The 15,969-nt window shown below is 45.0% G+C and overlaps 1 protein-coding gene across 2 annotated transcripts in view; it reads left to right on the forward strand.

The window, feature by feature from the left end:
• Positions 1–5,096: 5,096 nt before the first annotated feature.
• SIK3 (SIK family kinase 3) overlaps positions 5,097–15,969 on the forward strand; it is a 144,713-nt gene continuing 133,840 nt past the window's right edge. For both annotated transcript variants that reach the window (XM_075909531.1, XM_075909532.1), the window contains exon 1: positions 5,097–5,334. In XM_075909531.1, coding sequence (XP_075765646.1) covers positions 5,137–5,334 — 198 coding nt within the window. In that variant the 5' untranslated portion in view covers positions 5,097–5,136. The remainder of the gene's footprint in view (positions 5,335–15,969) is intronic.

Genomic DNA, 15,969 nt, shown 5'->3' on the forward strand with positions numbered 1-15,969 from the left:
TTCCTTGGGAGCAAAATAAAAATAGCTAATCAGGTTGAATTGTTCTGAAATTTGATTTGTCCTTTTCATATGTGTTCATTTTTTTTAATTGTATCCTTTGGTATATATGGCTGTGACTATTTTCTTCCACTATTTGATCTGAGGAAGTGGGTCTGGCCCACGAAAGCTCATCATCTAATAAACCATCTTGTTAGTCTTTAAAGTGCTACATAGTCCTGTATTTTGTTTCTTCTAATTATAAGCTGCACTGCTCAGCTTTTCCCAGTGGTCAGTTCTTAAGGAGAGAGTACAGCCACACACTGCCTTATTGGACTCTGAGAGCTATACTGGGCCATTGGGCTTCACTTTGAGCCCCACCCCCTTCTGCAGATTTCTGGGGAAGCATGTGAGAGAAAACTTTTAATCTCCTGATTTCTAGCAGGACACAAAACTTTTCTGCACTTAAATAAAGGATACAAAATATGTGAAAAATACAGAACCTGGGAAAGTAAACTGTGGCCTTCACTTGCCAGGAATGTTGAGACTTGAGCATAGCAATGTACAGGCTTTACAACTGAGGGTAAGGAGAGAGCGATTCTGGTATGGGGCCCCAGCTTCCTTTTCCTGAGCAACTCACAGCAGTGACTACAGTGGTATGGCCAATGGCCAAGCCTGACAGGTAATTTGTTCCAAAGGAGCTTGTTATGCTGTGAGCTAATGATGAATGAACAAAGAGCTAAGACAAAGAGAGAGGCTGGACTAACAGAGAATGATTTAAGTTCTGCTATCCAATGGGTTGGCTGGAATGCCTGTTCATGTAAGGAAACATTTTAGTCTCAGCCTTGCTGCTAGGCATCACGGGAAATAATTTCCTTATAAAAGCCCTAACAGAGCGCATAGACAGTGTTATAACATGAGCCTCCAAAAAACAGGAGCTGTGGAAGAGAATACTTGGGTAGGACAAGATTAGTGCTGTGATAGCCACTCTAAACTTGAAGAATGGGAAATTGATGCATCCTTGTCTGGTATGTTTCCTTGGCCTTTGTCTAGTCTCCAAAGATCTTAAATGGGTTTTCTGGAGGGGTTGTTGTCTTTGTTGTTTAGGGCTGGGCTATAAATAGTTGAACTATAAATATAAATAGGGATGTGAAAGGATAACTGGTAAGCATCACCCTTAATGGGTGATGTTTACCGGTTCCAGTTAACTAGTGGGAGCTGGAGCAACTCCCCTCCTGCAATAGGCAGGGGGCTGCTTCAGCCTCACTTCAGACAGAGGCTTCTCCAACCATCCAGAGAAGCCCCTGTCTGCGGCAGGCCGGGCATGTCGTGGGCAGGGGCTGCTCCCGCTGGGCTGGGGCAGCCCTTGCCTGTGGTGCTGGGGGGGCACTCCAGATCAGCCAGGCTAGAGCAGCCTCCCGCTTGCCCCCCCCCATCAGTTAATGGGTTAAACATTATGTTTAACCAGTTAAGCAATTAAACAGGATTTTATGTCCCTACTGTGAGTAGCCTGAAACATTAATGCTGAAGTAATTCATTGATCACTCAGTGATGGGATTCCACTGAACAACCCCAACATGCATCATTATTTATACACATGGGCAGGAGACAATTTCCGTGATTAGCTTTAGCAACTATTCCATCAAAACTCTCCCCTCCCCCTATGGCCTCAACCTTTTGGAATAGTGTGAAAGTCTGTGTTAAATCCTAGTTTTGTAGTTTAGATAAGAATTTCCTGGGACAATTTCTGGATCTTTGTGGTCAATACTGGCATAGGGTGGGGAGCTAGTGAAGGGGTGGGATCAGTTTGAATGCTAGATTGCATACTATCTTGTTAATGATATTCATGTTCTAATAAACAGCCTGTTGACCAGAGCACCTTGTACTACAATTGGCAGTGCTTTACCAGCTGGGGTCACTGCAGTCAAAAGTTCTTGTGCAGGCAGCTTTTTGGAAATTATGTTTTAAAGAAAGGTTTCCATAAGAGGGCAAAAATAAAACCACAACTGTAGCTACATAGGACAATAGGCTAATGTATGTGAATCGTCTGTGACTACAGACTCTCTGGCTAGGAAGCACATTGGTCCAATTATATTTATTCAGAAGAAGAGGGTGAATCAAACACACTGTGTTCTTGCCTCTCTCTGAAAAATTAGACTTTCTGGTAGCTTTCATTTTCTGGTGCCTATGTTTTGGTAAACAATAAACAGTAAAACAACTTTGGTGTTGAGGTGCAAAAAGCTGCTTGCCTCGAAGTATAGGGAAAAATGCTTCAAAAGCAACAGGATCAGACTTTAGTAAGCATGAAGAGATCTAACTCAATCCTTTTTCTCCCTTCTTACGCATTGGTAAGGAACTGTTAACACCACAAATGCATTGCAGATTTCTTGGTGTAAGTCCTGTTCACAATTTTAGCTCTGAACATTGTCCTTAAATTATTTTAAAGTATTATTTTAATATGGTTCCTGGTGCCTTGATACTTTCCCTTTAAAAAATATTTAGGTGTGTTTGTATGAACGGTTCTGGTTTGTCCTATATTATAATCTGATGGGGAAAATCCTCTAGGTTTGGAATATTTTTAACTTTGCACCAAAGGTTAAATTTTAAACAAAGACACTAGGGCTATGTCTAGACTACAACCCTCTTTCGAAAGAGGGATGTAAATTAAACATATCGAAATTGTAAATGAAGCCGGGATTTGAATGTCCTGTGCTTCATTTGCATAATCACATCATGGCGTTTTATTTGGAAAACGCTATTTCAAAAATAAAACCGTGGTCTAGACGTGGTTCTTTCGAAAAGAAAAGCCTTTTTTGAAAGATCCTGTAAACCTCATCTGCAGCTGGGACTATGTGGGCACTGGTGGCCTGCATGCTACCGGGAGCCATGTGTGCACGTGAGTCCCTGCTAGGGATGTAAAATCCCAGTTAATCAGTTAACTCAGGGGTTCTCAAACTTTGTGATACCATGACCCCCCTCTAAGTTGCTCACGACCCCCCAGAGGGTTGGGACCCACAGTTTGAAAAACACGGCGTTAACTGGTTAAATGGGATCTTGGTGGCCCCCAGCCCCTGGGGCTGCCTGCTTCTGCTCCCAGTACCCCCATGCGGCGACTGGAACAGCCCTCTACCTCCAGTGGGCTGCTCCCCAGTGCAAGTTAACTGATTATCTGGTAAGCATCACCTAGTAACGGTACTGCTTACCAGGTAACCAGTTACCTGTTCACATCCATAGTTCCCGAATGCCCCGCTCCCTACTTCCAGACCAGCAGTCACACAATCCTGATTAAATAACTTTCAGAATATTTTTCAGGCTGGATTAGGGAGGTGCTCAGGCTGCAGATGGCCCCCAGGCAGAGAGTTTGAGTCCCCTGCCATAGGGGTCAGCATCCCATTGCATCTCTGTTGAAGACCCTGCCTCAGCCCAGCCCAGCCAATGCCACATTCAGGTAGGGATGTTGTTTTGAAGTCCGTCACAATGATTCGTATTGGCCATGGAGTAATTTGTTTAATACCTAATGGTACCATGAAAAGTTGCAATCTCCTGACTGTACATGGTACAATCTGGGTAAAACAGAATTCCTTAATAATGTGGAGATGGTAAAAAGCAAAACAGCCTGTAGGACTATAACGATTACCCAGTTCTGGTCCCAGTTACCTAAAGCTACTGCCTCCTTCTCTGCTGATCCTGTTGCAACTGCAGTTCCTGTCCCCTTACAGACCCTGGGCTCTGCAGACTGAGGTGTCCCTGAATTCCTTGTCCTGCTGTTGGACGGTAGGTCATTCTTCTCCAGTCATCCCCCTATTTCTTACCTACGATGCTTCCTGAGTGGGCAGCCTTTGTCACAGAGGTGGGAAATTCCAATCCTGGAGAGGGGAGAGGTATTGTTGTGTCCCCCGGTTTAGGAAGAAGACATCCTAGTCTTAGGGGAAGGGGGTGTGTTAATGGTGTTGAAGGCACCCCACTATGAGCAGCCTATGAGGCTGGGAGGGTTTCAGTGCACAGAGGAGGTGCTCCATTAGAGAGTGGGCTGAGCTGGGAGAGTTGAAGGAGAGCAAGGGAGGGGATATCTCCATTTGTGGGGACTGAGTTGGGGGCCTGAGGTGGTAATTGGGGGCAGGCTGTGAGGACAGATGGGTGGGGCTGAGCTGGTGAGACTGTTGGGTTACTCTATTAGGGGGAAGCTGAGGTGGCAGGGAGGGGAGGGGTGAGCTGGGGGTGGGTGGGGTGAGCTGGAGAGGCTAAGAAAGTAAGGGGAGGGGATTTCCCATTTAGGGAGACTGAGGGGCATCCTGTTCAGTGGGGCTGAGGTAGCAATGAGTGGCAGGCAAAGGGGGGGGTTGAGTTGGCAGGTTGAGCTGGGGTATCTGATGTAGTACCTTGTCTGAGGGGGGCTGGGCTGAGCAGGTAAAGGGAGGGGCTGTCCCATTTCGGGGAGTGGAGTTGGCAGGCTAGGTTGGAGGGTCTGACAAGATACCCTGTTCAGGGGAGCTGGGGAATGCTTCGGGCCAGCTGAGCCATTGGGCAGAGGAACACCTTGCTCAGGAGATGATGATGGGCAGACGCGGTGGGGGGGGAGAAGGGTCTGACAGGGTGCCCTGTTTGGAGGGGGACTGAAGGGGATGAGGTGATGTAGGGGGTGAATTGGGGAGAGGACAGAGGGACAATAGCTCGGGGGCTGGATTGGGGGGTCAGGCTCAGGGACCGTAGCTCGGGGGGGGGGGCGGAGCAGGGAGCTGAGGGACTGTAGCTCGGGGGGGGGGGGCGGCTGTGGGACCACAGCTGGGGGCAGGGGGACAGGGCGGGGGGAGGCATGACCTCAGCTGGGGGGGACGGGGGGGGCTATGGGACCGCGGCGGGGGGCAGAGCGGGGGGAGGCATGACCTCAGCTGGGGGGGGTCGGGGGGGGCCTGTGGGACCGCAGCGGGGGGAGCGGACGGGGGGGGGGGCTGTGGGACCGCAGCGGGGGGGCTCCGGGTCCGCGCCCCCCGCCCCGCCAGAGCCGACGCTCCAGCCGCAGCCGCGCTGTTGGCGTCAGCAGGCCCCGCCCCCGGTGGTTGCCAGGGCAGCGGCGGCCCCGCCCCCGGCCGATGAGCTCACGCGCTGCCGCAGCCCCGGGAGGAGGCGCGGGGGGGAGGGGGGTTTGCTCCTCGCAACAAGATGGCGGCGGCGGCGGCTGCAGCGAGCGGCGGAGCGGGGGGTCCCCCTGCAGCCCCCGGCCCCCGGCTGCCCCCGGCCCCGCCGCCAGCCCGGCCGCCGGGCCCCGCCCGCATCGGATACTACGAGATCGAGCGCACCATCGGCAAGGGCAACTTCGCCGTGGTCAAGCTGGCCACCCACCTGGTGACCCGGGCCAAGGTGAGGGGGGGGGCCGCTGCGCGCGGCGGGGGGCCGGGAACGGCTCGTGCCGCTGTCACAGCCCCGCCCCCAGCGCCCCCCCGCCTGCCCTGGGGCCGCGGGCACGGCCTGGGGGGGGCACCCGGGCGCCCCCCCGCGCGGGCTGGGGGGCTGTGGGGCCGCAGCGGGGGGGGCCGTGCCCGGCCTGCGCGCTCAGCTCCGCAGACGCGAACTTCATCCCCAGCGGGAGCTCCCCCCCCCCGTGCTGCGGGCTTCAGGGCTCCGCCGTGCCCGGCCGGGGGTCGGTCCCCTGCCCCGCGCTGCTGTTCTTATGCAACGGCTGCCGCACATGGCCTGCGCGAGGGGAAGACATCTCTGGGGGGCACAGGCGGGGTCTCTGTGCCCGGGGCAGACCGGCTGCACCGTGTTTCCAGGGCTTGCCCGTGGCTTAGGATCCAGTCCTGCCGGTCAGCGGGGAGTCAGGAACCTGACAGGTCGGAAATTGTGTCACCCCCCCCCCCCCCCTCTGCTTTATCCAGCACCTGCATTTCTCACTCGCGCTCCTACTTTCTCCTCTTGGTTCCTGAAGCATCTGTTGGTCACTTTTACTTGCTAGTTCAAAGGCTGTACTCTTTGAATTCCAAACTGTTCAGGGAGGAGTTCAGATCCAAACCAAAAACAGTTGTTTTTAAACAAAAACAACGCCCCCCCCCCAAACAAACAGGCAAAAGCATTTCTCAAGATGAAGTTTTGTGAAATCATGGCCCTCTGAATCAGTGACAGCAACCAGTGAAATGTCCTACTTTGTATGACGGTCAAACATATTTTTGGCTTCTCATTCCTTCCTGTGTCCAAAGTTGTTTTTATGAAAAACTTGGCTAGGCTAACACCTGTTGATATAACATTCTCAGGCCTTAATGATACAAACTTTTTGTATTGCTGATGCTTTGACACAGCAAGCCTTTGAGTGTGACACAGGGTTGGTGTCATTTAATGGGGACATAGACCTGTCAGCATAGCTGACAGCTCACAACCCCCTTGTCACCACCTTGTGATTCCTTGAGGGGTCATGACCTCCAGTTTGAGAGATCCGGATCTTGAGTTGTTGGTACAAATATGTTGCAGAAAATGATCTTTCCCATTTGGATGTGAATTCTGACCTGGTTGTCTTTGTCTTAGTGTTTTAGTCAGGATGACTGTTATGTGAAGAAGAGCTTTGTGTAGCTCAAAAGCTTCTCTCCCCAATAGAGGTTGGTCCAATAAAAGATCTTCCCTCACTCACCTTGTCATTGTGATATTGGTGCAATACTCTTCACCACAGACATTTCTTATGGGGGAAAATAACATCCTGAGGAGTGTTTATTATCAAATGCTATGCATCTGCTTTGATCCTGATTCTTCCTTAATTAATTTCACCTGTATAAACCTGACTCATTGGAGGAGGGGTTATTGGCTAACTTGATAAAGAGCAACACTTATGGTTCCATTTAAAGACAAATTTTCCCCCGGATTTATTTTTCAATAAGAGTTTGAGTCTTTTGTGGCTATCCCATTAACAGTATGAATAAAACAGATGAGGAAAATGGACTTGTCCAAATGCTGTGTATTGGCAGTTCACTTTGGAGTATGGATTCGTTGATAGATATCACTCATTTTAACATCAGAAGTCGCATTCCAGCAACAAATAAAAGCATCATATCATTTCTTTAGTACCCTATCCTCTGACTTGCAGTTTTTAGTGAACAATATGCCAGTATGTGCTAGTAATGGCAACAGTGCAGTAAGATTAGTTAATTAATTGACTAGTCAGTGGGATTGCCATCGACTATTTGATTAGTCGATAAAGGCGCCTCCATCTTTGCTCTGTAGCAAAAGCCCTGCCAGGCTCTTGCTACAGTTCAAAAGCAGGTGGGGCCAGCGGGGGACTCCCCTGCTGTCCCTCTGCTCCCTGCAGCACCTGAGCCTTTGAAATGTACAAGAGCCCCACTGGGGCTCTTGTACATTTCAGAAGGAAGCCCTGCAGGGTTCAGGGGGTGGCCCCATGCTTCCTGCCAGGCTTCCGCTTTTGAACTGTATCAAGCGCCTGGTAGGAGATGCCCTTATTGTGCCTCTACCTCCCCTGCCCTCCTCAGAGACCGTGCTGGGGGGAACCGCTTTTAAGCTCTCGCTGATAGAGGCAGCAAGGCAGGGGGGAAGTGACTAGTCGACTATCCAATAAGCTTGTGCTTATCTGAGAGTCGACTAGTCTCTTACGTCCCTACAGTGCTCTGCAGGTTCCTCTGTAGAAACCAGTGTCCTAAAAACCCTCATGGAAACTTAATGAGGGGATATGTTGGTCCAACAGGGCTGTGGGTCCTGACCATCACACAATGGACAGGTGTGCGGAGGAGACAGTCTATCAGCAATTTGAGAGCAGGGGAAAGTCAGCCAGTCAAGAGTGTCTTGGCTTGCATGCTTTAATTGCCATATACATTTCAGGAGCCAAATCCTGCTGTTACATGTGTAACCACAAAGTAATTTCTCCGTTTACTTAAATTTTGGATTTACACCCATTTACCTGAGTCGACCTTGTCCCAAACGCTGTCAAATTGTAATCTATAGTAATTTGATGCCTATTAGATAGTATCTGTTAGTACTGGATTAGCTGCATTTGCATATGTAATATTTACAACAGCGATGCCTCTGCCTTTAATTTCAAGATGCTACATTCTAACATGCATTTCAGCTTTATGGTTTGATCATTTGCCCAGTGATTAAAAACTAAGCTTCCTGAACTTTGCTGATAGAAGCAGAAATATTCCCACTACAGCTGCTCTAAATGCTGAAAACTGAGCATCTTGATTAGAACCCAGCCCTCCAATTATTAGCTGAGCTCCCGTTTTCAGCGTTCCTAGCTGAGGCAGGCTTTGTACTGAACATTGTTAATTTTGAAGGCTGTGAAATACTGAAGTGTAGAGTTGGCTTATTGCCCATGAATGGCTAAAGATTTTGCAAGATAGTGAAAAGATGAACACAAACTTAACCTTTGACTGGTCAGTTTATGACCAGATGGCCAGTAGTGCCTGGATTGAGACTAATAAATGCATATAATTTAGGACATAAAAGTGGATTGAATTTGAATCACCAATTTAAGACCAACACACTTACATCTGTAATTCTGAAGTTGCTAAACATAATTGCCCTCTTCCATATAGAAAAAGCATATGTTACATGGCATAAGGGTATATGTTATATACTTCCAATCCGGAAGATCAAAGAGAGAAATTATAGGAGCATCTTATATACTTGCTAGTTCTTTGCTAGTAGATGTGGAGCAGGTTTCCCTTATCTAGCTGGAAACCAAAAACTTTGAGCACCTGGAAATTCTGGGTTCTGAAGATCTAGTTTACGTAAACATCCACCTCCGTCTGAGAAGCAGAGAGAAAAAATGAAAAGAAAATCACTTCATATGTAGGACCTATGCCTTCTCCCCACTATTATTTTTATGCTACTCTTGCTCTGTTCAGGAGCTGTCAGTGGTTTGGACATTGTTGACTATGTTGTACTGGTTGAACCTCTCTAGTCTGGCACCCTCAGGACCTAACCGGTTTTGAACCACAGAATTTACTGGACCATGGGAGGTCACAGTTGTCTAGCAGCATTACCAACACTTCCACTGCATACTGGGTTCCTAAAGCAAAATACAGGACTATGTAGCACTTTAAAGACTAACAAGATGGTTTATTAGATGATGAGCTTTCGTGGGCCAGACCCACTTCCTCAGATCAAATAGTGGAAGAAAATAGTCACAGCCATATATACCAAAGGATACAATTAAAAAAAATGAACACATATGAAAAGGACAAATCACATTTCGAACAAATGTTCCTAAAGGACATTTATGGATAAATTAGAGCTAAATAACAGCAGAGAACTCTGAGAGCCAGGCCTGGTGGTTGTAAACAAATTGTACGGAACTGTGGGAAACTTGGCCACCCCCATGATAAGTGAACATCTGGCTAACTAAAATCATGCCAGACCACAGATTTTGCCAGACTAGAGTGCCGCACTAGAGGGGTTCAACCTGTACAAACAAGGAGTAAATCAAAAAGCTATATTTCAAGCTCCATCAGAAATTATGGAGATTGTTGGGAGGAGTCTGTGTGATATTGGAAAGAGTTAATGTGATATGGAAAGTCCACTGCTTAAGAGGATATTGAAAGTACCAAATTTATACCTATCAAGGATATGGTTACTTTTAAATCCATAATTGAGTGACCAGGTCGCACCTGGTCACTACCTGGTTACTCAATCATGGATGTAAAAGTACCCATTCTTCTGTAAAGGAATTTCACCACCCAATTACAGAGACAGAATGCAGAACTGGAATTCCTTTACAAATTTGACACTAGCTAACACATTACAAAGCCAATTACCTCTGTCTTTGAAATCCACATTTTCACATCAAAAGCTATGAATGGGACACATCGAGCCCACTTAATTAGCTTCATTGACATGGGTCTACAATTGACAGGTTCTGTGTATCTTGTATTCTGTTATTTCTGCTCCAACTCATCTGATGAAGTGGGTCTTACCTATGAAAGCTCATGATACTATATATTTTTGTTAGTCTCTTAACGTGCCACAGGACTACTTGCTGAATCTCTATGAAATAACCCTGTTTAGTAATAAAAAAAAAATTGTTGATCAAGAAACTCAAGCATATTCAGTGCTAGCAGCACCTTCCAGAAATAATCTTCTTTTAGCCATTGCATAGAAGGATAGTGCAATGTTAAAATTTAGCAGCTGAATCAAATCACGTAACAAATTTTACTCTGACTTCTCATTGGGAGAAGCTTAGTTTATTCTTCAGTGGCTCTCAAACTGGAACTGTTCTCTTCCAAAAATAATCACAGCAAATGTGTGTAACTTTTAAATGATGATGATTAACTTGCTTTGTACAGTTCAAGGTTTTTATTTACCACTGTAGGTCTCTCTTCAGTTCCCACCTGAAAAAGGAAATAAAAATCTTAAGCGCAAATCTTGGGTCTGTGGCATACACCCTTTCCAAACTACTCTACCCATTTCAGGAGTCTGGTTTGTCTTGCGTATCCTCAATTTCACCTTGCTTAAAAACGACTTGCTTACCAAATCGGATATAACAATGCAAAAGTGTCACAACATGTTATGATCGAACAGTTGCTTACATTCTCATTTTTACCATGTAATTATAAATCAGTTGGAATATAAATATTGTACTTACAGTTCAGCGTGTGGTATATCCAACAGCATAAACAAGTAATTACCTGTATGAAATTTTAGTTTGTACTGACTTCACTTGTACTTTTTATGTAGCCTGTTGTAAAACTAGGCAAATATCTAGATGAGTTGATGTACCACCAGAAGACCTCTGCATATGCCCAGGAGTACACGCACCCTAGTTGACAACAGCTGATCTAGGTTGAGTATTATAATATGTAGCCATTTTGAAACTGACTGGGGCATAATTTATTTACATAGTTAGCATGTTCCCACATTCTGTATACTTCACAACAGAGGTCTGGTCATCTTGCTGACACAAGACTGTTGTTTCAACAATGGAATCTCACAACTTAAATATGGGTCAGTAATGTTGGTGACACTTGTGAAAGGGAACATTAATCAACTTAAAGGGCAGGATGCCTGATGTCATAATTATCCCTACAGGAATCAGCTGAATAAAAAGGAATTGCTTGGCAGCTTGTGTATTAATTAAGCTAGCAACTTCAGGCTCTGTTATGTCAACTTGGAATCTAGTGTGCTTTAAGACATAGCTATTCTGATGGCTGGACAGGAACTGGAGTTGTTTTTCTGACTAGGATTAATTGGGCACCTGCGGGATATCTTGCTACATCTCTCCATTTGTTTCCTGCCTCCTGTCCTCCCTTCCTCTGTCAGTGTTCTGGTGTTTCACAAGAATCAGTCTTTGTTTTTCTTTTTAAAAATCCTCCAAGTGACCTATTGAATGTATTGTTTGCTTAACAATTTCCATTTATATATCATCCAAGGGATTTGATTGGTATTCTAGCTCTGGTGAGAGCTGTTTTTAATGCCATGCTCTTTCATGAAAGTTGAATGATGTTTGCTGATAGAGATGACTGCGTGTACTGTGTCACATCTACCTTCACCTTCCCTCATATTCTGGATAGTGTAGTAAAGCTTAGAGTCTATTATTTTAAGGTCTGTCTTTAACATCTTTGTGGTTGTTGTGTAGGCCTGAAAGCTCTTTGCACCTGTTTTGCTCCTTTTTCTCAGCTGCAGCATGCAGTGATCTACTCAAACTCTACTGTGAGGACATGTAACTACATGCCTTTCCAAGGCTATTGAAAAGTTTCTGACATTTTTTTTAAAATAAGCAACACGTCATTACGTGTCAAGGCCTTTCTGTAAATTGAGATTTTACCAAGAGTTCGCAACCCGTTGTAATGAACTTACTGGGTTTTTCAAACATCAGTGAGAGTTAGGAGTTACATTTCCTCAGTTTCCCCAACATGCAGCTTGTCCAAGCCCACCAAAGCACTTAGTATCAGGAGTTCCTGGCTTCCAGTCAAGTGGGTGGTCTACTAAACCACCTGTCATCTTGCCAGCTAAATATGCATATTCTTGGGTTCTTAGAACTAGATAACATGCAAAGCCCAGAGCAGGTAAGTCTCGCTCATCCAAGCATTATTTACCTGGAGTACAGTAGTTTCATGTTGTTCATAAAGAATTCTATCTGGTATACAAATATGGTGGTTGCAGGATAAATGTAATTCCTTGCCATGACATAGATCTGCTATTTCAAGTACAGAAGCTGGGAGAGAAGTGAAAACGCTCACGGTGAACTGATATGTCCATTCTTCTGTTTACTTCTGTGTTGCCTCTGGTTGTAGAACCAGAGTGCTTCCCAATATTTGCACTAGAAATAACACTTTGCTTCCTTTGTAGTCTGTCAAAGACATTGGTTAATTAGTTTCTAGGCTTTAGACATATAGCTGAGTAACTCTGAGGAAATAAATCTGGCGTTGAATTCAGACAGCACTTGTAACACAGTGTGAGAACTGGTTGGCTGACCTAGCTGGTAGAGGGAAAGGGCTGCCTGGAGAGGGCTCATTCTGTGATTATGGTACTGTAGTTCCTGAATGCAAAAGGCTCCGGGAGCCACTGAGACTCTTGTCTGGATTCTTTTTTTCTGTACAAGGCGGAAAGTAAAGCTGTTGTAAGAGAGGCTGGTGAAGCGGAGTGACCATAGACTCTTAGAACACTAGAACTGGAAAGGACCTCGAGGTCAATGAGTCCAGTCCCTTGCCCTCATGGCAGGACCCAGTACCATCTAGATCATCCCATGTGATGGCTGTACCTTGCTCAGCCAAGTTGGTCTTCATCTTGGGTATATTGGTGAGAAGTGTGGGCCTGGGGTAACCCCAAAGTCTCTGCCCAGAGCATTCTTAGTGTTACGATGATGAAGGGTTGTTCTGCTGGGTTCAGTACGCTGTGATGAACCAACACATTATCACATCAAACAGAAACAGGTTAATACTGTTGCCGTTAGCTCCTAACATAGCTTATTATGAAGCTAATATGGTAACCTTGTTAGTCACTTTCCCTTTCAGCAGTATCCATTAGCACATATCTTTGCTGCTGCTTTTTTCCCCTCTTAAACATAAGAAACCCGATAGTTGTGAATCACAAGTAATTCCTCTGGCACGCAGTATAATGGTATTCACATGGTGCTGTTCTTGCTGCTTACATGTTCCAAAAGAGCCACTGTATTTCAGCCATTTAATACCAAAGCTTAGTGAATTCCTAAGTGAAGGAAGGGGTCTTCTGGTCCAGCATATTTACTGTTCTTTACTTCTGTTGACAGCCTCTCATACACTCTTCCTGGACACCAGTGGGGTGTGCATATGTAGCTACTGATTGCAGGCTGAACTAATGGAACGAAACATTTCACTATATGTTTCTGAGTTTTATAAAGGAATTTGTAATAGCCAGTAGGTTAAAGCATATATACTGCTGAGCCTGAGACCTTGTGTGGCAGGCTCTGTCCTGATGACAGCTTACATTTAAGACCTTGAAAATAGGATTTGTGTATCATTACCAGCCGATACTGCTTTAACATTCGCATTTCAAATGTGATGAATTGGCCTCTCTAGTCAAAACAATTTAGTGCTCCCTTAGCATTTTTTGTAGGGGATAATAGTCCAATCAAGCATGGCTTGCTGGCAGTCTGCTCTCCCAGCTTGTCACTGGTAGCTTCTTAGGCAATGTTATGTCTTGTTTACTTGTTATCCGTAAGGCATTCTCTTCCCAGTTTGTAAAACACCTGTGTCCTAGCTGTGTGCGATATGGCGGCACTCGTGGGTAGATGAGTTTTGCTGAAAAACAACATAAGATTTGGGCTGAGGGGTTTTCTTAGGGTACCCTGTTTGCGGGGAAGACATTTCTCTTGAGGCTTTGGTAGGTTTGACTTTTTTCTCTAAAGTAACCCAGCATTTCATTGCTTATTCTGTTGAGGCTTTGGAGCTTTATGCCAAGAGGCAGAAGCCCAGGCTGTGTGTGTAAAGAGAATAACTGACGGTCAAAGTTCTATTTCATAAGCTAGATACAAAAATAGCCTCCCTGAGGGGGAAAAAAAGCAGATACTGTGGTGACTAGTGTCCTATGGGGCTAGTTGTCTCCTTTCTTAGTACTGGGCTATGTGACAATATAATCTATATTGGCCACTTTTTTTGGTCTTATCCCTTGTAGCGCAGAAATATGGTATTGGGTGTTTAGGACTCTGTCATCTTGGTGAAGAAATAGCACTAATAGCAAGTACCTGTGTAAATACCAAGTTTTTACGGGAAGATTTGACTACAGTGGAAAAAAATCTTTAAAGGCAAGAAAACACACAGTACTGTAATCTTGTACAACTATCCTGTAAACTTTCTAGCCCACACACTTATCCTTGCTTAAATAATGAGGGGTGAGGGAAACTCTACATTTCTGTCAGCAGCAAAGACAAAAATGGTAAGACTCCTTAAACATATTTGTTAAGCAACATCACCCAAACGTTCACGTCAGAAGTCTGTTTAGAATCCTCACTGGGCAGATAACTCACAGAAGACAGTGCAATTTTGTTCACTAGTGTCTTGACTTGATTATAGGAACTGTGGCAAGTTGACATGTCACTTATTGTCCCCTAATTATCACAATCTTTTTTGCTACCTGTAGTCTTCTACTTTGAACAAAATACGTAGTTAGTAGTGGCTGAAGTGTCATAGGGATAGAACCCCCTTTCCATTCCTAAAGATTGCTCCTGGAATTCAGAATGGAGACAATGGTGAAACCATGTAGTACAAGAAGCCGATAATGCTGTTCATTTGTTCAACTCATCAGTGAAAGCTGGGAGGGTAGAGATTCATTTTATACAGGATTCTCTTCCTAATTGGTCTTACAGAATGCCTGCTTGTTTATCCATAATGAACACTGTGCTTGAGCTTCATTTGACTTCAATAGTCCAGAAATCATTGATATTAAAATCACGAGTTTCTATAGCACAGAGATAAAATTGCCACTGATGGGCTTAGGCCTTGTCCATATGAGAAAATGTGATGGTTTAGCTAGATTATTTTGTAAAACTCTCCTGTTAAACCAGTGAAAACTTCTAATACAGATAGTCAAAATCAGTTTAACCTTTGGATAGTCAATTCAGCAATGCCAACTTAAGATGAATTGTCATAAGCAAGGATTAAACTGATTTTGAATATCCTCATGAGAACTTTGCACCGGTTTAACTGGAGAGAGTTTTCAGATGATTTAGTTAATAGACAAGTGCAGTGGTTAACAGACTGGATCTTGGTGATGCCATTCCAGAGGATTAATATGCTGCATTAATACTCAAGGAGAAGGATTGCTTCATTGTTAGTCAGTGGCTTGTTTTGGTAACTGACCCTTATGTCCCTATAATTGAGGCAAAACCTCTCGTTCTGTTGAATGTCCATTCAAGCAATTCCATACAAAGGGAATTAGGTGGCCTTAGCTAAGATTGTAGTCAAATGGCACACAGATCATGCACGGACTCCACCAATGGAATTGAGAGTTTGTGCTCAGTGCAGCACACAGTTGCCTGCATCTTGGAGAAGCAGGGGGAAAACGGCTTCACTTCAGTAGTCAGTATTGATCAAACAGTGAGGATGGACAGGATATCCCCGGACAGCCTGGACTGACTGAAATGAGCCAAGAAGCCAATATATGGCTATGGACTCTCCAGTAAGATGTTACTGTACTAGGGTAAAGTAGCCAAACACTGTCGAATTGAAGGACTTCTAACACTAACATACACTGTGCATACTTCACTTTTACTGTTGGAACTTCCTGTTAACCCAGCTGCTTTATGGATTCCGTAATGAAAATTCGTGCTGGGAATTATTAGTAGATCTGCCAAGTACTTGCTTGGGCAGCTATAATCCAGTATAAGGTATTGTGGTTTATATTTGATTTAAAATCTAATTGGAAAGCTGTTACCTTTTTCCTAATCTATCAATTCTGGATATAGTGTTCAGCTTTGCTATTCTGAATAGAATACTGTGGCACTAATTTTTCCTCTCAAATCACTTTGTCTCAGAAGAGGGCATGCGCTAAGGACTGAGGATATTTTTTCTATGTTGGTAATAT

The sequence above is a fragment of the Pelodiscus sinensis genome, chromosome 26, assembly GCF_049634645.1.
Source record: "Pelodiscus sinensis isolate JC-2024 chromosome 26, ASM4963464v1, whole genome shotgun sequence".
In the NCBI taxonomy this organism is placed as follows: Eukaryota; Metazoa; Chordata; order Testudines; family Trionychidae; genus Pelodiscus; species Pelodiscus sinensis.